Source organism: Podarcis tiliguerta (genome assembly GCF_965153285.1).
Source record: "Podarcis tiliguerta genome assembly, chromosome: 1".
Lineage (NCBI taxonomy): Eukaryota > Metazoa > Chordata > Lepidosauria > Squamata > Lacertidae > Podarcis > Podarcis tiliguerta.
In genome coordinates, this window is record NC_139534.1 from 32869244 (window position 1) to 32892951 (window position 23708).

Below are 23708 nucleotides of genomic sequence, written 5' to 3' on the forward strand. Positions count from 1 at the left end.
AGGTCCATTCTTAACCTGAAACTGTTCTTAACCTCAAGCACCACTTTAGCTAATGGGGCCTCCCGCTGCCGCCGCACCACCGGAGCACGATTTCTGTTCTCATCCTGAAGCAAAGTTCTTAACCTGAAGCACTATTTCTGGGTTAGCAGAGTCTGTAACCTGAAGCGTATGTAACCTGAAGCGTATGTAACCTGAGGTACCACTGTATTGTGTCGGAATGTGCGCAGGTTGGCAGCAAAAGCCAGCACTAAGGACTTGTGGCTGAACCACGACTTTTGTCAAAGGCAATTAATGATTCCTGTCAATAGACTAGTAGCAGGTGGCAACCAGAATTTTGTTTAATTCTCTTCTCTGGGGGAAAAAATGTTACTGGGTTGATCTTTGCAACAGAAAATGAACCCATCAGCCCATTAGTGCAGCCGATGATCAGGGATAACTGGTGCTGTAACACAACATCTGGAGAACAAGTACCCCACACCTGCTTCATAACCGAACTAACTCCCCAATCTTATTATTTTCTGTCCCTTTAACAATGGGCACTTTGCTGCATCCTCCGCGTCTATGACATGCAGTTGTGGGGGGTGACCAAGAAGTCATGGGCCCATTTTAAGTCCAGTCCGTGCGATGGTTGTGACAGATCTATTCCTTGGGCCAAAGGCAGTATTTCAAAAGGACTTGGTGTAATTACAGACCATCCCATCCCAGGATTTACACCATGCCGGAAAGAACAGCGGTCTGCTAGTATCTGTAATGTAATTTCATTGGAAATGTATTTCACAAAGAATAAATAGAGTTGGGAAAAGAAGATGGCAGTTGGCAATTGCCAGTTGGGAGGTTATTCTGTTAGTTCTATCTTGAATGTAAAGGAGAGAAGTATGGGGATTTCATGCAGATGCTGTCTAGAGGAGTTTGCAAACACTTGCTCGTAGCCTGACAAGTAAAGATTTATATTCAGCTATTTGTGTAAGACATATATATATATATATATATATATACACACACACACACACTTTACACAAATATATACATATACATACATATACATACACACACACACACACACACATATATATAATTTTTATTAAATTTTCTGTTTTACACTTGAAAGCACTCATTTTTACATCCTTAAGATATCAATGACTTCCCTTCTTTTCTTTCCGAGGTTCATTTTACAAATCATAAATCCCTGCTTATTTTACAAAAACTATACCATTCAGCATTTCATTATTATTGTATCCATCTAAACTTATTTACACTGTTGAATTTAACTTAATGCTGCCAGCCTTTTCAGCCATCCACCATTATTTTCCAGATGTTCAATAAACATTTCCCAATCTTCTCTAAACGTATGTTCTTCTTGTTCTCTTATTCTATACGTTAAAGTCTGCAAGCTGCACATGTTCTGTCAACTTAAGTTCTTTGGTTGGGACCTTTTCCATTTTCGTAAGGCATATATTTTTATCACAACTAGCTAACACGGCCTACTTGTGGCTGGGGGGGGGAGAATCTGGGTCATGAAACTCTACCTCGACTAAGCTTATTCTGCATGCAGATTACTATTTCCGCAGATTCCTGCCTCCGAGTTTCCCACACCCTCTGACAACAACACCCTGATATTTGCTGGATGACTTTAAGTACATTCAAAAGGCTTGTTCAGATCTTGGGGACAACGGATGCCCATGCGTGGCACAGCTGACCTCGGTGTGCAGGACTCACCTCTTGTAACAGCGTCTAAAGCACAACCGCTTCCTGTAGCGCCTCCGCCTATGATAAGAATGTCAAATTCACAGGTTTCTCGCAGGGCCTCAAGCTGACTTTCTCTGGAGGGAAGGGTGCTGTGCATATGCAAGGGCCGACATTCCGAAGCTTCGACAGATGCTAGAGCACCCTGCAAAGGTAAGAAAGCAAAGCGGTCACGAAAAGACCAGGAATGGCACAATGCTGGGATTTTAAACTGAAGCCGCTGGTTCAAATCCCTTGCGTACCACAAACTCACCAGGTAGTTTCTTGCAATCTACTAACTTTGGAGCCTCGGTCCTCTGCCAACAATACAGGTATAATAACATCACTAGGCTTGTCGTAATGACAGTTAAATTCAAGTGTGCATTTGTTTTGCACGCTTAAACAGTGCTATATAATGACAGGTGTTATTAATATTAATCTGAACTAACTGGGGGAATTAAGACTGTCCATCAGATTACTATACATTTACGAAGGTTGTCCAGCATACTAACAGCGAGGCCACTCATATTTCACTTTTTCAGATGCTGCTGTAATAATAATAATAATAATTTTATTATTCATACCCCACCCATCTGGCTGTGTTTCCCCAGCCACTCTGGGAGGCTTCCAACAGAGTATTAAAATACAGTGGTCTGTTAAACATTAAAAGCTTCCCTAAACACGTGTAAAATACACGTGTGATACCACCGATTGGATTAGCGCATGCACGCTTTAATGGCCAGGCTTCCATAACCCATTGTGATTCATTTTTTTTAAGTCCTCATGAAATTTTCTCTTCACATACACATTATTGCAAAGCAATTTTCTCTAATATTCATTTCTGTACGATTCACAAATACAGTGGTGCCTCGCAAGACGAAATTAATTCGTTCTGCGAGTTTTTTCGTTCTACGAGTTTTTTCGTCTTGTGAAGCACCACTGTGTATTGACGGTTTCCCATAGGAATGCATTGACGGTTTTTTTAAAAAAAAGGCGCAAGACGTTTCGTCTTGCGAAGCAAGCCCATAGGGAAATCCTCTTGCGAAGCACCTCAGAAAACGAAAAACTCTTTCGTCTTGCGAGTTTTTCGTCTTCCGAGGCATTCGTCTTGCGAGGTACCACTGTATATGCATTTTTATGCATATTTTACCCTAGTACGCACATTACTGGGCTTGAGATCTGTATTGCAAAATTCAGAGAAGTGTGAATTTTGAAAGATGGCTGTGTTTCAGTTCTCATACTGTTTCGTAAAGCGAGAACTAGATAGGGTCATCCTTAAATGTGAACTGAATTCCTCCCCCATCCCTATTATAAAACTTATTTTAATTCCTTTGAACTTTCCAAGCTCTTGTTTTCGGAGCGGGAGAGCAAACCATAACCGTCTCTTTCACAAAAAAGCAAGTGTGCTCCTGAAAAATCTGTTGGTCATATCCTACATTTTCATCACCTTCCTTATTCTGTTTATCTTGTAGTGATGAATATGGGCCAATTTGAATTCCATTTTGCCACGCTTCCCCACAGAAGTAGAAGTAAAAAGGAAGGCATAGATCCTATTAAAATGTGCTCTGCAATATATTTTCATAAAGCTGACTTCATGGTTGGAAGCCACAGCATTAGTGGCTGTAAGCCAAGCCAAAGACACGAGCAACTCCCAAAAAGTCACGACTGCGTTTTCAACTGTGTAGACTGAATATGATACCTTGGTACTTACTATCTGTACAGAAGATGATATTAAAAGGCAGACATGGGGGACAGGTGGCAAACCACATGCACATTTCAGCTGCTTTGAATCAATCCACTGACCAAGCTTCAACTCACATCCATGATACTCATGACATTTTTTATATTTTGCAATGTTATATTATTCACTTATGCAAACTCCTATTCTCTGCTTCTAGCCATGAAAGAAAACAGATGAAAGAAATCTGATGGGGGATGCAATATTTACCTGGAATTAAAGGAAAAGGTAAAGGTACCCCTGCCCTTCGGGCCAGTCTTGACAGACTCTAGGGTTGTGCGCCCATCTCACTCAAGAGGCCAGGGGTCACCGCTGTCCGAAGACACTTCCGGGTCACGTGGCCAGCGTGACATCGCTGCTCTGGCGAGCCAGAGCTGCACACGAAAACGCCATTTACCTTCCCGCTAGTAAGCGGTCCCTATTTATCTACTTGCACCCGGGAGTGCTTTCAAACTGCTAGGTTGGCAGGCGCTGGGACCGAACAACGGGAGCGCACCCCGCCGCGGGGATTCGAACCACCGACCATGCGATTGGCAAGCCCTAGGCGCTGAGGCTTTTACCCACAGCGCCACCCGCGTCCCTTACCTGGAATTAAGTCTCATCAAATGCAATGTGACTCACTTCTCAGTATGTGTGTGTGTGTTTCATCCTTCATCCAAGGATCACAGGGTTGTTTACAATATAAAAACACAAAATACATAGCAACAAACAAAAAAAATACCCTGCCTCCACACACACAGTTTAAAAGGCCATAGATTGTTCAATTGGCCAAAGGCATAGTAGAAGAGGAATGTTTCTGCCTGGCACCTAAATCTATATAACCAAATCATAGAATCACAGAATTGTAGAGTTGGAAGGGACCACGAGGGTCATCAAGTCCAACCCTCTTCAATGCAGGAAACTTTTTCCCCAATGTGGGACTCAAACCCACCACCCTGAGATTAAGAGTCTCGTGTTATCTGGGCAAGGAAGATGCTCCTACATATTCTTCTGGAACTGCAGCACCTGGGAATAGTAATGGGAGCCCACCCTACTTTTACAGGTGATGGGTCACAGTATCATTTTTCTTTACATGTACCACAAATGAGCCCTGAAGAATATTTCCAAGACTAGGGGCTGGTTTAGTAACTATTAAATCCTCCATGCTGAATGTCACCCTGAGATGGGGTGGTATGGAGAAAATAGTGGAATGGATATGGAAACCGCAGTCCGAATCAGGATCAGGATTGTAGAATTGGAAGGGACTGTAATGATCATCTAGTCCAAACCCCTTGCAATGCAGGAATATGCAGCTGTCCCATATGGGGATAGAACCTGCAACCTTTAGCAGCATGCTCTAACCAACTGAGCTAAGCTGTGTAATGCTGAAGTCTTGCAGCAGAGATGTGCCTGAGTACAAGGGCTCAGTTGTTTTGCCCACCATGATGTTTACCCATCAACACAGTAGCTCTGGCCAGGCATTATGCCTTTTATGGTGTTGCATCCCTGGGAATGATTAGTGCATAAACCGGGCCAGGCTCTTAGCTCTTTAAAAAATTAAAAAGTGTTCATCCAGGCTTCTTCTAGACCCAACAACTAGCATGGGTTAAATGTGGAAAATCTTCCTGTTTCCATCTTATGAAATATCAGAGCATTATATCCTAACATCATCCAGGCATATGGTATGAAACATCATTACCTTCAAAATAGGATGGTAGTCATGTAACCTAATCCCAAAATCTTGACAGGGCAAACAATTTCCTGTTAACGACCTACTCACAACGGCTGCCCATGTCTACGTGCGACATCATCACAAAATCTCCTCTCTGCTAGCAGTGTTTGGCTTCTCCTGTTACTTAAACCAGCCTAAAAATATATGGGAGAGAACTGCAGTAAATGGTAAATGAGGCAGAGCAAGTCCAGATTGCTCCCTATCTTAAGAGGGGTGGTAATTGTCTCCTTCGCCGTTGTACCGATGCATTACCACTTCCTGTGCCCTGAGCCAAAAATTAAGTTATGCAACTTAACTGAATCTTTAGGATGTATGAAAATATAATAAGCTAGCCAAGCAGATTCATACCAAATCTTCTAATCGATCTGTGGAAGTTCACTCCTTCACTTCTGGAGTTCATTACTATTATTATTATTTTAAAGTGTTGATAAAAGCTTTTAAAAGCTTCATTTTCAAGCGAATACAGTGGCAACCGAACAATACCAAGCCCGAAAGAGATGGGTGACTGGCACACTTGCAGAAAGCAGCCTTGTTACAAAGGAAATGAGATGCGTCTAGGGGGATGTACAGTACGATCTGTGTGCATGCTAATTGAATTATGTCTTCTCTCGATGCTGGGGAGCGTTGAAAAGACTCGTTTAGAAAAAGCCAAGAGACCTCCTGCACCGGGTAGCCAATTAGAGCGCGTCTTGGGGCAACATCCCTTCTTGCATCTTGCAGGCACAGGGGTCTTTCGCCCTGTCATCTGCGTGATTGGCAGGCATTATTAAAAAGAGGACAGTTCGGCTGCCAGACATGCCCACAGCTTAGATATGTCAACACCGTAAATGGGCTGTCCTCCTTTGCGTCAATCCCCCCAGTTATATCCCACCTGCTGTTCTTTATCGGGTGCATGTAGGCAATAGCTGTAAGGGGGACAGCACGGCACAATGGATGTGCAAGTTAGAATAATGTGGAAGCGTAAAAATCATATGCTGCTCTCTTGCCAGGCCCTTTGTCTCAAGCCTTCACAGACAATGTACAGCGTGGCTTTCCAGATTCAGTTGTTATGATGGAGACACGTGGGAGAGAGGAGGAAGAGAAAGTGTACCTTCTTTCCCCCTCCCTCTCTCACACCCATCCACACTTTCCACTCCCCTTTCTGGTGTTGCCACAGCTCTCATGCTCAGGGCAGAGGCCGCTGGCTGGAGAAGAGGGCAGACCAGCTCCACTGAGGCACTACCACCTCCTCAACAACCCTTCTGCTTGAGATAGGAACCTGTGGACCAATCTCATGGTGGCCTGGTTTGTGCAAATATGAGGGATCCCAGAGAGGAGCTCACAGTGTTAGAAACTCAGATATATAAGCTAGGTGCCAATGGCTCCTTAAAGCAGGGTTACAGTCGCCAAAATTGAATGGCCAGTTGCCATTTGGGGACAAAAGGCTCCAAAGTCATAGCTTTCAATATGACTTTATGGTTCCCGAAATTCATTCTCATTGTGCAGATAAAATATAATGGGTAGAATTCTACAGGATGTGCTGCTAGTGTGTGAAAACAGTAAAAATGCAAGGATCCCCAGGCATGCAGCTCCAGATGGTGAAGATGTTAGGCGCCATGCTGGCCCCTGGGTGCCTGGCAAATTTCAAATGCCGGGAGCTCACAGTTGCTCTAGTCCTTTTTTTGCTGCCATGCCATGCTGCACTGAGCTAAAGTTTGTCTTACCATGTCATTCAAAATGGGACTCACAGTTTAACTCTCTCAACACCAGCCACTAGCTCTAGTCAAGAACAAGCCTAAGCTACAGCTCCTGGTTAGTGAGAACAGAAGAGAACCACAAGCCCTGGTTGAGCCAACACGCTAAGCAAAATTTTTGCTTAGTTCACTGTAAAAAGGTAAAGGTAAAGGTACCCCTGCCCGTACGGGCCAGTCTTGACAGACTCTAGGGTTGTGCGCCCATCTCACTCAAAGAGGCCGGGGGCCAGCGCTGACCGAAGACACTTCCGGGTCACGTGGCCAGCGTGACGAAGCTGCTCTGGCGAGCCAGCACCAGCGCAGCACACGGAAACACCGTTTACCTTCCCGCTAGTAAGCGGTCCCTATTTATCTACTTGCACCCGAGAGTGCTTTCGAACTGCTAGGTTGGCAGGCGCTGGGACCAAACAACGGGAGCGCACCCCGCCGCGGGGATTCGAACCACCGACCTTTTGATCAGCAAGCCCTAGGCGCTGAGGCTTTAACCCACAGCGCCACCCGCGTCCCACTGTAGTAGTAAACAAAAAATGGGGAAAAGCAAAGCTGCTACAACAGACAATTTGGGTGGAATGCTGAAACAAACCACCTTTACGGCATAGTTAAGGAGGTGCCTGAGTGTGCATCTTACGCTAAGCCATAGTTAAGGTCAGTAAGCCAACAACAAACCATGGTTTGCATGGAACTGACAGAGAAACTTTCCACACACTAATATATCATGACTCCCACATGGAGCTTCTCAGTAGCGTCTACAATAGATAAGGAGCCCTTTGGATGGGTGTAGATTGATTTAATTGATAAAGTAACCAGTGCTTTTTTTCTAGAAAAATAGGTTCCGGTACTCACCATGAAGTTGTTACAGTAAGTGTTACACTTTTTAACACTAAAAAGAGGTGCCAGTACTGCGTGCCCTTGAGTAACCCCTTGAAAAAAGCACTGAAAGTAACTATGAAGAAACAATCTCATCTCCGGCACATTTCCAAAAAGCCCTGATTATGCAAATGAACCTCCAAACATAAACACATCAGCTGCTTCAACAACAACTGAATGATAAAAACAAATATAAAGCCATCCATCTACATAGTATTTTACAAAGAGTGAGAGGGCAGGTCCCTGCCACAAGGGAGGTACACTTTATAAGCCTGGAGCTCTTTGTATTATTTCCCCTTCTCCTTGCAGAATAAGGAAAAGGATAAGGTTTTCTCCAAGCCGCTATAGAAGAAACCCACTATGAATAAATGATATTTATTTAGAGTCAGTTATGCAAGTATAGAATGTTTCATAGAAGTACAAAGCACACGGAAGCACAGGCCTCCACAGACATGTTTTTAAAGAAGAAATGGGGATGAGAATACACAAATGTGCACTTCACATTTGATGCACAGTTTATATATTTTGTACTCTGGGAAATACAAAAAAAAGACCTGAGAAAGAACTAAACTTGAAGTATGGAAAAAATCAGGACAAATATATATTTTACCATTTCTAATAAAGGAATCTCAGAGTTGTGTACATTGTAGAGCTACGGAGATCATTCCATCAGCATGAGCATTTCTGCTTGCTGGACTGAATGATCTCCCCTCTCCTCCCATGGCCCACTGTTCTGGGGTTCTCCTGGCCCTCTGGAACAGATTTGGGGACTGTGTGGGAAGAGGACAACAGGGACATCCTGGTGCTTCAGTAGGAATCATTGTGTTGGCTTCCACTAATGCAACTACTTAGTTGAGCACAGCCCTCAGTGTGAGAACTACAAGTAGAGAATGGAGGGCTGCAAGGTCAGAAAAGAGGCAGGTATTTAGTCCATTCTCAACTGAAGCTTCTCCCACTCTGCTTAACACAGCACCATCCCAGTACAATGTGAGTAGTTTCACTCATTCATTCAACTTAGTAGCTGCTTGTCACCCAAAGGTTTTCAAGTGACTTACAGTGAAGGAAAATATACAATATATATTACCATTCTAATACATTAACATTTCATGTAATGTAACATTCATTTTGGGGGGGGCATACCAGCTGTATAAATAGTCGCGAACAACAAATAATAAACAACTCAAAAGGATTTTCTGACCCATTAATTAGCAAATAAACAAAACCTTAATCTCCCCCAGTGCAAAAATCACTCACATCGAACCAACACCCGTTTAATCTTCCCCTCCACCCAGACGTCTGGTGTCAAGGCCAGCTGTTGCAAATCAGTGGTGGGTGGGTCCAGCGTCCTCCAGCAACTCTCCTCTCCCTTCAGGGGGAAGCAGGAAGATGATAAGAAAAGTTCTACCTGCTTTGCAGCTGACCCAGCTAATGCTCCTTTCCTGCTGCTGGTGGGGTGTGCTATTAGAACGAGGGAGCCACATATTTCAAAGGCTCAGTTTATAAACTTCTGCACAATTTTTTTTAAAAAATGCATCAATCAGTTTCTACTTACATGCTTGTTTCTATACTGAGAAAACTGGGAGAGGCCAAACACAGTGGCTACAGCACCGCCTCCAATGAGGATAGTCCCTTTCACGACCCTCCGAAAAGCCATTTTTTAATCCTAGGAAAAGAAAGAAAACAAGAATGTTCACAGCCATACAAAGTCAGGGAAGAACACTTGTCTAAACCAGAAACAAGAGAAACTTGAGGAAGTAGCTGTCCTCAGAAGAAGAAGAAAGAATACATTCAGGTATGATAAAGTGAGCTGTATACAACTTCTCAGCCACAGTGGTTCTCAAAGCAGTTTGCAGTAATAAAAACAGATTTTTAGGCAGATTGTAGTTATCCAGATCCAGAACCAGAATGCCAGTCAATGGGATCGTCTGACTGCTGGCTCTGGTTCCCCAACAGGTAGCAAACAAGAGGGGGGCTGTGGGGAGTCCTCCCCCCAATCTATCAAGTGCTCTTGCTGCTTTGAAAAAATTGTCTCAGCAGTTTTCAGCCCTTACAACTTCTGAGACAATAGCTGTCGGTGGCCCTAAGAGAACATTGATCTATAAATTCCTCCCCGCCCTAGCATAAGCACGTGAGTGGCAGCAAAGGGAGATAGTAGGGGAGACTTGCTAAGAAGCATGCAGTTCTCACATGCAATCCATTTCAGGAACTTTTCCCCTTGAACTCAAACACATTCTGGAAACAACACATTGGGAGCTAGCCCAAAGACAGCAAAGAGAAAACCCCAAACAATGCCATTGTATCAAAAGGGAATTATCGGATTTAGTAAAACAAAAAATCAAATTGGCGCCAGCTTTCATGAGAAACGCACTGACAACAGGCACATTTCAAAACATTTTTAACTGATGGAAGGATTAAAGTATACAAGCTCTAACTAGTATACATAGCAAAGATAGGAAGCCACAGAGAGAAAGAGAGAAGAAAGGGCACTAGTGAAGACTAAGAGAAGGGAGATACCAGAAGAAAAATGAATGCTACCTAGAGCTACTCGCTGTAGAAAGAAAAGCGGGTGTTGCCAGGGGTAGAAGGAAGTTCTGATAGTGATTTTGTGAGGTTCACAGGAAGATTTTAGGATCAGAATCAATTGAAAACAAGCGAGAGACTTGCAACACTAGATGAGACTAAGGATTTTTGCAGCAGAGCAGTAGCGGATAGCTGCGGATGGCGAGGGAAGCGGAATATGAAATTTTGGGGAAACCCAGCCAGATGGACGGGGTATAAATAATAAATTTATTTTTACTTATTATTTATTTTTATTTTTATATCCCTGGTGAGGCTATTAACTCTCAGATCTTATTCATTCATTTTGGTCTGCAAAGACTGAACCTAATGTCATGCTTGCAAACTGCCTACCCAATAAATAGGAGTTTGGGGAGAATTTGAAAGAATTCTGACACAGAGGATATTGGAAGTGATGCGAAAGTTATTTGTGAATATAGCATACATCTATAATCACTTAGCCAACTTGTGGCACATCCATCATTCCAGTCTCAACAGAATGAGGTAGACATCATACAGATGTTTAACCACATGCTGGATGATGTTATGCTGCGTCCAGTTAGAGCTCTCATTTCAATAATATATTAGCATTGCTCCTCACATATGTTCCAATGCTGACAAAGGGCTTTAAAGGGCTTTTGGTAATATATGAGCCACAGTATATTTTAAAGAAGGTGGTTCAGTGTGTTTTTAAGTGATCATGTGAATGGACACTTTTTGGCTTATTTGTGTTGTTTTAATAAGTGTTTTGTTATATATTGTATCTCTGTATTTTTATCCTGTTCCTGCTAATTGCTACCTTGGGGTGAAAAGTGATGAACAAGTTTAATAAGCTAAACTAAAAAAAAAAAAATTGTTAAAAGCACCACCAAACAACTCCAACACTAGCCGTGGTTGCATCGATCTTCTCCCCATCCCAAAACTAAACTCTGCAAAGGGAAAGGCTGTTATTATTATCTACATGATGTGACTTTCCTTCATTTATCCCATCTTCATGAGCCAGGTGATTTCTCTCCCCCCCCCCAAAGTAATTGAAACTTTGGGGGACAGTGAAAGAAGAAAAGGACATGGGGACAAATTTCTCTGTTAACAGTGAGGACTAGCGCCCTTCTCTGGTCACTTACCCCCCATCCAGTGTGGCCTTTCCAAGCTTCAAAGTCCAGAAAACCACACAGCTATAAACTTATATTAAAATTACCTGGACTCCTTTGGGGGGGAGGGGAACGGCAGGATATAAAATGAATTAATTAATTAATTAAGATGGGAGCGTACGAGAAGGATAGCTCAGCGGCTAAGAAGAACCCTGGATTGCTAAACAACTTTGCAGTGCGCTTGCAACAGAGACAAAGGAGAATGTAAACAAGGCAATGTTTCAGTAGTAGGGACACGCAGCGTCAGCTTGGTCTATATAGGGGAGGTGGCCTATAAGGTATCTGGCTCCCGGGTTGTTTGGAGCATTAAATGTCAAAAACATTTGCCTTGGACTTGGCATAGTAGCTAACAGGCAGGCAGCGCAGAGCTTTCAACATGGGTATGGTATGTGTGAAGCTAAGTGTCCTGCTGAGCACTCGAGCAATTGCATTCAGAACCAGGCACGAGGGTAGCCCCACATATTATGCATTGCAGGAATCTAATGAGATTTATCATCACCTGCATCCAGTCCCCACACTACACAACAGCTCCTTCAGAGAGGAAACAACCCTACCCAGAGCTGGCATGCAACCCAATTTCCAGGCCTGGAAACCACCACTCATCTCGTCGGGATTCAACTGTTAAAGGAGATATGGGGCAAGGTGCACCCTGTAACCGGTATGCTGATGATAACACGCAACATCTGAATAGGAGAGGCCGGGGATTTCACCCATGCAAATCATATGGTCTCTCCCCAAACGTAATCCCATTAACCCTTTTGTGCATCCTCTTGTTCCATATGTTGCCAGTACCAACCAATCCACTGTTCTTTTTTCTTTCTTTCTTCTTTTGTTTTTTGAACCATTCGTTTCAAAGGCGGTTGTACCAGCACAGCACTCTGAGTATCACAGGCTGTAAATTAAGAAGCAGCTGCCAACAGGTGCGCCTTTGCGTGCTAGCAGATTAGCTGTGGAATGAGAAAGACAAGCTTATCAAATGCGATCATCAGTTGCACCCTGATAAACCATTGTTTGTAAGTGCTGGAAGGAAAGGCGTTCAGCCTTTCACCAAATTCAATTATAATTACACCCTCTCTTTGTTGAGCTTTGTTCAAAAGGCATTGAGGAGCCATATGGAATTTTTCTCCCATCCTTCCCAAAGTTAAAATGCACAGGCCTGTTACAATGTAGCCTTTTTTCCTTTCCTTTCCTTTCTTTTCCTTTCCCTTTTTTAATTTTTTTTTTTACAGCTTGCCTTGCCAATACAGTGGTATTGGTATTCCGGAGGCCCGTTCGCAACCTGAACAGAACGCAACCCACATTTGAGCATCGCGATTTGCCGCTTCTGCGCATGAACATGACGTCATTTTGCACATCTGCGCATGCGGTGAAACCTGGAAGTAACCCATTCCATTACTTCCGGGTCGCGGCAGGACTCAACCTGAAAACGCTCAACCTGAAGCAAATGTAACATGAGGTATGACTGTAAGCCTACAAAAATGATTCCCATCCAGGAATCTTTAATAGTTTACTTGCTGCCTCACATGTGGCCTGAAATAAAACAAATATATGCTTTTTAAAAGAGAGACGTTTCCACAAACGTCTCTGCTTGGCCACCAAGAAACTACTCCTGCGCCCCACGGGTAAAGCTCCACAGGTAACGCCAGCTATTTACAACCTTGGCGCATATGCTACTCCGAACCATGTGAGGCGAGCTTTGTGAAAGCAAAGGCTGAAGTTCCCAGAACAGGTGTAAGAGCCAGGGATGGGGTGGGATGGAGTGAAATCCTGTTTGTGCACTCCAACACTATAAATAATTATTGTTCACCTCCGAGACGTCATCTGCTGCCAGTTATTTCTTTCAAAATCAAAGCTCTTCTCCAAAAAAACCCCCAAATCAGTCTCTGACCATGCATTCAAGTCATGTGGCTATTAAAGTGTACATCATTTCAATATCTGAACCTCTAGCACAGGGTTGGGGGACCTTGTTCACCCCAAGGGCCACATTATTCTCTGAGCGACCTTCCAGGGGCGCCACATGGTAGTGGTGGATGGGGCCAGAGCAACCAATGAACATTTTACCTTCTAGGTAGGTTCTACACACACACCACTCAATCCTCCAGCCAGGCAAGCAAATGGGATTATCCAAGGACACATTCTAGCCAGGCAAAAACACCTGAGGAAGGAACAAAGCAGAGCCAGTGAAGGAGGGCATGGGGAGAGGGTGTGTGGCTCAGGAGGGAGTGCAGAGTGGAGAGAGTCCCATGGGTCAGACAGAGAAGCTTGGAGGGCTGCATTTGGTCCCTGGGTCACAAGTTCCCCACTCTAACAAGCAAACAACACCTGTCGTAAGAAATCTCAGTTGACTGATCATACAAATATACAAATGTTTAGATGAGAAAGTCCCACTGTTCAATTGGGCTTACAAGATATTTAAATAATAAGAAGAAAACAACAGGTTTTTTGGTGGGGAAAATATACTCCTTGTCAGTGCTATTTTTCTAGAAAAAGAGGTGCCAGAACTCACCAAGAACACCTCCCTTGTTCTCTTATGGTGCCCACTTGAGTTCTGGTGAGCTCCAGCTGAAAAAAAGCCCTGCTCCTCGTTTTTAAAAATGCTGTACTCATATTATTTCCAAGAGGCATTTCTTCATGTAAAACAGGAAAGGGGGAGGTTGTTCTTGTAATGCCTTGTATTATAATAAATGGATTGAAACTGCAGGCCCATTGAAATCTACAGACATGACCAACGATTTCAATGGGCCTGCTCTGGGTATGGCTTAGATACAATCCATTAACTTTTGTTAAACTCAGCTAATGAAAAAATTAAATGGCAACACTTTTCAGTCAATTAAAATGTTTTAAATTGATTAACTGATTAATTGACTGATCACTGCAGCTTTCATGTTTCTCCCAGGAAGACCTGTGGCTGCCAAGAATGCAAGAGTGGCTCTGCACACCCATATCAATCTTCAAATTAGGTATGCATGCAACCTCCTTTTAATATAACTCTTTGGGACATCAGAATAACTGGCTAGAACGTGTGCACTACTTAAAACTGTTTCGGCAGAAAGAAGCATTACCACTGTAGATAAAACTAACTATATTATTATAGCCACTATCAAGTCAGAGTGAACTCTGCACTGTACATAGTTAACAGTCGGGTTAAGTTCCAGGGGAAGGGCTGTAGACCAGTAGCAGAGAAGGAAGCCACAGATTCAATCTCCAGCATCTCCAGGTAAGACTGGGAAAGTCACCCACTTCAAACCCTGGAGACCCACTGCCATCCAGTCACTGCAGACAATACTGACGTATATGGACCTACGGTCTAAAGCAGACATGGCCAAACTTGGCCCTCCAGCTGTTTTGGGACTACAATTCCCATAATCCCTGACTACTTGTCCTGTTAGCTAGGGATGATGGGAGTTGTAGTCCCAAAACAGCTGGAGGGCCAAGTTTGGCCACCACTGGTCTAAAGGCATGAGGCAGCTTCCTAGGTTCCTAGTCACTTAACTTGTATTTTTTCCCATACTGCACAAGGTTGGTTCCTCCATATCCGATTGTTGCAGGCGTTACTACTGCACAAGGTTCTCTTAGCATTATATTTCTCTATATAATAAAAATGTAAGAATGTCATCATGCAGCCCCCGTTGGAGGATTTGTAGTGCTGCATCACAATCCTGGAGTTGCATGAAGTCAGAGCTCAATAGGGGAGCAAAAAGTGAAGACAGATTGCATCATGGCGTTGGCCATGGCATGGAAACAAGAACGGTTATTGAGAAGGTGGAAATGGCAGTTTAAGACAACAATAGAAGTTCGAGTAAAGCGGAGATGGAGGAAACTGAAAGGAAGTTTTAAACCATGACATTGGTTCGTCGTATGGAAGAACTGAGGCATATGCCCAGTATGCTTTACTTAAAGACTAAAATATTTAGTTGGTGGGTACAGGAAAACTCAGGTTAGGTGATCACAAAGACAACTGGCCAATAATAACGGTAACACTGTCTGTTCTGGCAGGCAATGGCGCTTGGTATTTTTTTGAAACTGAGTTGTTCACAGGGAGTCAAGTTGTATTCTTCGTTGCTATCAACCAGGGGCGCAAGCCAAGCAATTGGCTTTCCCCCTCCTTTTTAATTAAAAAGAGATTGCATTTGGACACCAGGGAGGGAAGCAGCTTGACATTTGACTCTAAAAAGAAAAGGACCAGGCTTTTTAGATTTTTCTTTCTTTCTTCCCTCCCACCCTCACTTTGGTTAAGGCTCGATACAAGCAGGTAAAGTTTCTCAAGTCACAATATGTAGAGTATTTAAAGGAAAAACTGTCCCAAATTTACAAGCATTCTAGGTTTTTGCATCAATATGTCATTTAATACTATTCACTGCGTTCTACAGTTCAAACAATGTGTCTTTTTTCTAATTTGTTGTGGTTGTTTTGTGTTCCTTCTTATTTCTGCTGGTTCACAGTTTAAGCGTATACACATCTACTGAAAGTGAATCCCACCAAATTTAAAGGGCCTTACTCCCAGGTAAGAGGGTCTATGATTTCAGCATCAATATGCCCCCCCCCCGACACATTAATATGTCAAGCAAGCCATCCTTCTTATGGCAGCCAGATTTCTTCAGAGTTAAATCAGACCAAACAGCCTGCGTCACATGACTTAGTGCAAATACACAAGTTTAGGCGCCTAAAGAGAAGACTGCAGCAACTTTGCTCCATCCCAATTGTTCTGATGCTGCACTGTGCTAAACTATAGCATGGTTTGTCTTAATGTGCCCTACAAACCCCAGGCTCATGGTTTCGATCTCCCGCACAAACCATAAGCCATGTGCCAAACCTTAATTATAGCTCATGTAACATGTGGAAAGAGCTGCCAGGTGCTAAACACCTCTCCCCCTTCCCATTTTGCAACATGAAGTTATTTATTCTGGGGCAACAGATAAAACGGTGACATCCACAAATCAATTGAACAGTAATATTTAAGCATCACCACCCATAGCTTGGTTTTATGACTTGAAGCAGATTTGATGGGACTGATTTCCAGGTAATTGTGCATCGGATTGCATCCTTGCGACATAACCTTAAACATACTCACTTAGAAGAAGTAATTCTCACTATTTTTAGTAGGCTATATTGCTTAGTAAGGCTGGAAAACAAGCCCACTTATCTTGAAGTGAGCCTCACTGGATTCAATACGGCTTATTTCTGTGTAGACATGGTTAGGGCTGCACTGTTAAGTGTGTTTAGGATGGCAGTCGTATACTAACATCTACTCAGCAATAATTTCCACTGGGTTCCACTGGAGTTGCTCTATATAGGGCCACAGCACTGCAAATTAAAACCAATGCTTAATTCGGGTTTACTGTAACCCACCTGGGCAAGCTTCGTGACCCAGGTTGGGATCCACAGGTTAGGGAACACTGTTCTATGGTACCAAAATGCTTTTCCCTACTGACTAGCGATAAACAATGCAAAACCTGTAACTTTCTATTTACTTCTTAGGCGCTGCCAGTTTTATCCCTTCAATGACATTGCAATGAATTTGTAAGTTGTGTTGTTTATGCAGTGAGCCATGTTAAATCTAAAGGGATCAGGCACAGCAGAACACTATTAACAAGTATCTGCAAGAAGTGCCTTCTGTAAAGCTCTACAGAAGTACCAAGCAGATTTCTCAATACGTTGAAACAGGACCAGACTTGCTGAAGATGACCTACATCCCTCTTACTGCCACTAAGGAAGTCAAGTTTAACAAAACACAACCACTTGTAGGCCACTCCCTCTATGCATGCATGCTAGGATGAAGATGGAAGTTGCTTCTAGGTATCAAGGCTGCACTTAAATAGGATTAAGAACTAGTAGAAACATGTCTAGCTGCTTCTGAGATTTTAAGCATAATATATGAGAAAACAGCACAATTCAAACTACTTAATTAAGTCGCTAAAATAAGTTTGGGCATTTTGCACCTTTGTCCCTAAGCAGCTTGCAATATTAGAAGGTACACTGGTACCTCGGGTTAAGTCTTTAATTCTTTCCGGAGGTCTGTTCTTAACCTGAAGGACCACTTTAGCTAATGGGGCCTCCTGCTGCCGCCATGCCGCCAGAGCACGATTTCTGTTCTCATCCTGAAGCAAAGTTCTTAACCCGAGGTACAATTTCTGGGTTAGCAGAGTCTGTAACCTGAAGCGTATGTAACCTGAAGCATATGTAACCCGAGGTATCACTATATATCCTTTCTAAATGTACCTCCCTTTGGTTAAAAAAATAAATTAAGCCTATCAAGAAAGTGTTGCATCAAGTTTTCTAGACACAGAACCATTAGATGGAGAACAGAAAGGTTAAGAAATTTTAAAGGTAGCATCTGGTTCGCATGACACAGTAAGTCAAACTATGAGTTTACTAGAACTGCATGAACATGCAGGCCTGATTAGCTATCATCTGGTTTGCTGCATCATTCAAAGCAGTGTGCCCTGTTATTCCCCCCCCCCCCCATTTTGGTATAGGAGGTCTACAAGGGCACACCATTCACATGTACCTATCTATACAGTACTACCTCTCCAACAACCAAGATCAATGCTTCATAAGGTGTCATTAGGTAAAGGTACCCCTGCCCGTACGGGCCAGTCTTGCCAGACTCTAGGGTTGTGCGCTCATCTCACTCTATAGGCCGGGAGCCAGCGCTGTCCGCAGACACTTCCGGGTCACGTGGCCAGTGCGACAAGCTGCATCTGACGAGCCAGCGCAGCACACGGAACGCCGTTTACCTTCCCGCTGGTAAGCGGTCCCTATTTATCTACTTGCACCCGGGGATGCTTTCGAACTGCTAGGTTGGCAGGCGCTGGGACCGAACGACGGGAGCGCACCCCGCTGCGGGGATTCGAACCGCTGACCATGCGATCGGCAAGTCCTAGGCGCTTAGGTTTTACCCACAGCGCCACCCGCGTCCCCTAAGGCGTCATTAGCAGTCTTCATTCTATGTGTTGGTTAACAATTCTCAACACACCCAAATACCGGTAAGTGCATTGAGCTTAACAGACACCTATTAATGGCAAAAAAATTCACCCACCCAGAAACCTTAACCTTATTTTTGACGGGTCTTTGAAGAGGATTGGTATATCAGATAAACCTCCACATGAGGAATGTTTGAACTGGGAAAGGACACAAGGAGGCAGCTGTTAACCAATCTGTTTGCAGTAACACAAAACTTTCTGCTCAAGTGATAACTTAATGACTGCTTCTATAAAAGTAGATGGGTTGAGATTCAATCCTAAGCATTGGTTTAAAAAAAGAGGGAAGGAAAAGGGTCTTAATGACTAATGTGAAAGAATCCTATGTACAGTACCATACTTTGGGCTTATTCCCAGATTTAGAAAGCAAAAACTAAAATGAATCACTATTTGTGAAATACATGGTGAAATTTGATGACCAGTCATACAAATCATACAAAAACCTAGCCAGTTCTGGCTTTGAATGCTTAAAAATCTGGCCGCTTGTAACACAGGCTGAACTGAACACTCTTTCACTCTGTGCTTCCCTACAAGGGGTTGTGAAAATATCATGATACTCTGCTAAGCACTTGGTTAAAGGCTATATGTAGCTGGCTCAACATACAGTTTGAGCAGGAACATAGTAAAAGGTATTTAAGATGCCACTGCACAGGGTCACGAATCTATCTTCAAAGAGCAACATATCTATCACCACTGCTTCCAGGCTGAGGACCTGGCCTCTTGCTTCTCCAGGTCTCAGGTGAGTGAGGCTTGATGAACAATCGCTCCTTCTGTGGGAGTGCACAAACATCCACATATACATGTTCCAACCATGAGTGCACCAGGAGCCACAGAGAAGTCTAGCTTGGCTAGCCGGCCATTAGATACCTACAGGTAAACCTTGCATCCTCTCACTTCCTGTACTGCTTCTCCTGTGGTTTCCTGTTGAGGTTAAACAAGGATCCATGGTCCCATTGCTATAGTAGTATTATTCCTTCATGCCAGCTTCAATGACCTCAAACATCATTGCCATGGTGACAGGAGATGCAGCAGAATTTTAACTAGCAGCCTAGAGTTCCGGATGGATGGCAGATGCAACGGATAGTAACAATAATAATCATAATTTACTACTTATACCCCGCCCATCTGGCCAGGCCTGCCCGGCTACTCTGGGCAGCTCCCAACAGAATATTAGAAACACGATAAAACGATGTGAGGGATGCCTCAGTTGCCCCAATAGAGGCCAGCCCTGGCAACAGGCAGATATAAATACTCCAGGCCAGAGCATATGTTACTCTCACCTCAAGAATACCACTGGAAATAGCTTCCCTGCAGTTCCAACACCCACCCACATGCAAGTGCTGGTTCTAGCATAAACAATTATTAACCTCATGACTTGCAACCACTAAGCGACAAGTTCCTGAAGGCTGGTGGGGCAGGGAATGTGGAGAAACTCACAATGTATGTAAAGGTATATGGTCAGACCAGGAAACAGACTGTCACTGAAAGACCTTTGCTGCCAGTGTTCCCATGGCAACCACAACATGTGCTTTACAGAGATGTAGTTCTCCTGAAGTCCTCACTCTGCCTAACAGTAGGGCCAGCCCTGCATTCCATTCATACTCTTTCACAGCACTCCCATTTTTTACTGCCTGCATTAAATCAATAATAAGGAGGAGGAGGAGGAGGAAGAGAATTAGTTACTATTTACAAACTGGAATCTAGAGAGAACACCCAGACAACTGATTTGGGATGGACCACTTAAAAAAAAAGAGTGTGTCCTAATCAAAGTTAATAAATAAAATAAATAAGTCAACCGCTTCACAATTTTCCCTATAAGGTTATACTGTTGAGGGGCCTCTCATTTCTAAAACAAGAAGTGCTAAGGCTCGCCCTCGTGGAATTTCCCCTTGACCCAGATATGCTGAGACATGCTGGGATTATTCAACTGGGGAGAGAGCACTTAGCCCATGTTCACAGCACTTCTGAGTCCACTGCTACATCACATGTGGCGGGGAAGCTGACCCCCAGAATCAAAACAGATTGTGAGGAAGGGCGAGTACTACTCTTGCCCCACTAGTCCCATCTATCGATGCGAGTGGAAACCTGTGGGTTAGCTCCCAAACAAAGAAAATGCGAGGGGTGCTCAGCATCAGCCACACTGCGAGGACAAAGCCTTCTGCACATGATCGGAGGTGGCCTCGTCTTCTTCACACCTGTACCACATGAGCCCGTTGCATCGACAACAGGTTCTGGGGCTGAACCAAGCTCGGGGTGCGTGGGCGGGAGTGTCGAGACAGAACTCTAATAAAGCCCCCTGCCTCTTAGGTCCCTATCAGGGCCACGAGGCCCCGAGGAGTTCCAGGAGGAGACTCACAGTTTCCCAGCCGAGAGAAGAAACCCTGCTCCTCCTCCGAGGCTCAGCCACGCCGCCGCTGCTTTCCCGGGGACTCTCTCGCCGCCTGGCCTGGAGAGGAAGGCGGCCGGTGAGCAGCAGGAGGAGGAGGAGGAGTCCCCGCGGCAGCACCTCCCCGAGGCCTGGACCGGGCTCCCCTTTCCCCCTGCCGAGCAAGACAACGACGCCGGCGCACCCGGGCTTCCCAGGCGCCCGCAGCCGAGCGCGGAAGCCCCGAGGAGAAAGGCGCTCGGAGGTTCCAAGGCAGCCTGGCGCGCACCGGGCCCTGCGGCGGAGGAAGCCTCGTGGCGAGCGGGAAGGAAGCGCGCCGCCACCGCAACCACCACCGGCTCCTGCACTACCCAGCTGCGGCCTCGCGCCGGGCAGACCCCGCAACGCGAACCCGCGGCTCCGCTAGGCCCAGGCGCCGCCCGCCTGCGCGCAGAGCATCCGCCTTCCCCGCGCGCAGCACGGCGGCCTCTCCGCGCTGCGCGCAGGGGCGACCACCGAAGCTGCGCGCCGCCCTTACCTGGCTTCTTTTCCAGCCCGGCACCTGCTTAGTGAGTCCGCATGGGTTTGCCTTCCCGGCGCGGCGCCTCTTTCCCCCGGGCGACGTCTTCTTGCCGAGGCGCGGAGACGAGAGGCCCCAGCGGCTGCCTCCCTTTCGCTGCCGCTGCTGCTTTTGCTACTCAACTGCTGCTGCTGCTTCTCCCTCCCTCGCCGCTTCCTTAAGGCGTGTCTCCACTAACCGGCTAGCGAGGAAGCAGGTTCCCATAAGGTCCCGGCTGGGCTTGGCGCGGGAGAGAGAAGAGACGTCGCCTGCCTTTGGAAACACGTGTGGAAGTCCCGAGGGAGACACCAGAAGAAGCACTTCTTTTTTGGAAACGTGCCCTCCTCCGAGGCCTCTCCTCTTACAGGCTCGCCTGCCAAGGCTAGGGTGCCCCCCCCCCCCCAGAGAAATGGGACTCTGGGGTTTTCAGAAATGGCAAGGCACTGGCAAGGGGTTAGAGACGCACAGAACGGTTCCTCGGCCAACCAACGATCAGGTGTCTTTCTTTAAATGTGCAACACACTACTTTTTTTAAAATGTTTGTACTTGCTAAAGTTTTGGCAGGGGTGGAAATGGGGAGACAAGATTGTCTTCCAGGCAAAAGAATGGGGAAATTGAACGAGGACAGTGTTGAGTAGTGGTTAGAGTGTCAGACTACGACCAGGTCATAGGAGAATAATAGAGTTGGAAGGGACCATGAGGGTCATGTAGTCCAACCCCCTGCAATGCAGGGATATTTTGCCCAACATAGGGCTCAGTTCAGTGGCTGCCCGTGGGCCATTTGCAATCCGTGAGCAAGCTACTCAATAGCATCCCTCAAAAAGGAGGTAAGACATCATGCCTCCATCCCCAGCATGCCTTCTTAGAGGGAGAATGAAATACAGTGGTACCTCGGGTTAAGAACTTAATTGGTTCTGAAGGTCTGTTCTTAACCTGAAACTGTTCTTAACCTGAAGCACCACTTTAGCTAATGGGGCCTCCTGCTGCCGCTGCGCCGCTGCTGCACAATTTCTGTTCTCATCTTGAAGCAAAGTTCTTAACCCGAGGTAATATTTCTGGGTTAGCAGAGTCTGTAACCTGAAGCGTATGTAACCTGAAGTGTATGTAACCCGAGTTACCACTGTAAAATGTAGTTAACCATCACAGAATAGCTTGTTGCCAGGAATTGCATGTGTTTATTTACTTCAGCCTTGTAAATAAGCCCTCAAAAGTTACTAGCCTGCCAAAAAAACAAAGTTGCCACCTTGCTAAGAATCTAGCAGTTGGCATTTCCATGCTGACCTTGGAAACTACCATTGAAATGCAAGCTAGTCACAGGTTAGGGGTTTATTGGGAGGTAGGGTTAAATGTATTCCTAAGTTCTGCCAAGGCAACTGGCACTAGCCCACTGTTCCCATGCTGGTCATGAAGAGTTGAGTTTTCCTTCCTCTGCAACTAACATGTGGACTGTTGAAGAATAAATGGAGATACCCTTTCTTCTTCCCTCCCTTTCCTACATGAAATTCCTATTTGCCTGTGAATAGCTAACTCATTTTCACCCTTACATAGCCCCCAGGCCTGAGGTTTCCACACCCTTGGTATAAACTAATAGCAAGCTCCCTGGTGTGAATTTATGTTTCCAAAACATCGCCAAGCACAAGAGGGAGGTAGCAGGTTTGGGGAAACAGGATTTCTGGAAGTACAAAAATAATGGAGTAGGAGGGCACTAAGGTTAAAAGCCCAAGTGCAGCTCATTGAGAACTGAGCATGTGTGGTGGCTACAAAATGCTGGCAGGGGGGCGGGGACAACTGGAAAATCAGTGACTGGCTGTGTCATAAAACAGGACCTGGCTGGCTGAAACCTTGAACAGAAGCAATCCACCCACTACAACATTTTGCTGCAGCTTCCACTTAGATAACAGTTCAAAATCTGAACAGAGGTAAACTTGCTGACTATACTCGCCCTGCCCAGTGCTTAACCTTTCCTACAAAGTTCACCCTACCATTTCCACCCTTTTCCATTGTTCCCTCCCATCCAAGGGAGAGTTCCACTCACTTCGGTCAAGATGGGAAGGGTGCTGCGAAATTAGAAAGTTTGCAAAGCACTGGTCTGGTCTGGAATGGGAAGCAAGCCCAGGGATGGTCAAAACAAATCCTAGCTGGATTAAGCCCTGCCTGACTTCCCTGTCCATCGCCTTGACTTTTAAAATTTACTGTTTTTAGCTATGGTTTTATTTTATTTTAAAACTTCATGATTTGTCGTCTTATGCTTTTGAACACCGCTTTGAACATTATTTCCAAAGCACTGTGTGTGTGTGTGTGTGTGTGTGTGTGTGTGTTCTAAACA

General features: G+C 44.9%; 1 protein-coding gene across 3 annotated transcripts in view; it reads right to left on the bottom strand.

Annotated features, from left to right (window-relative positions):
• The window catches only part of GPD2 (glycerol-3-phosphate dehydrogenase 2), an 85733-nt gene extending 64053 nt beyond the window's left edge, over positions 1 to 21680 (bottom strand). Inside the window, exons 1-4 of one of the 3 annotated variants that reach the window (XM_083408825.1) lie at positions 21362 to 21671; positions 20815 to 20904; positions 9324 to 9434; positions 1717 to 1888 (exon numbers count right to left, since the gene is read on the bottom strand). In XM_083408825.1, the coding sequence (XP_083264951.1) occupies positions 1717 to 1888; positions 9324 to 9425 (274 nt within the window). In that variant the 5' untranslated portion in view covers positions 9426 to 9434; positions 20815 to 20904; positions 21362 to 21671. Of the gene's footprint in view, positions 1 to 1716; positions 1889 to 9323; positions 9435 to 19329; positions 19461 to 20814; positions 20905 to 21361 lie in introns of those variants that run through there. The other 2 variants (XM_083408824.1, XM_083408826.1) reach the window with 2 other exon arrangements.
• Positions 21681 to 23708: the final 2028 nt, after the last annotated feature.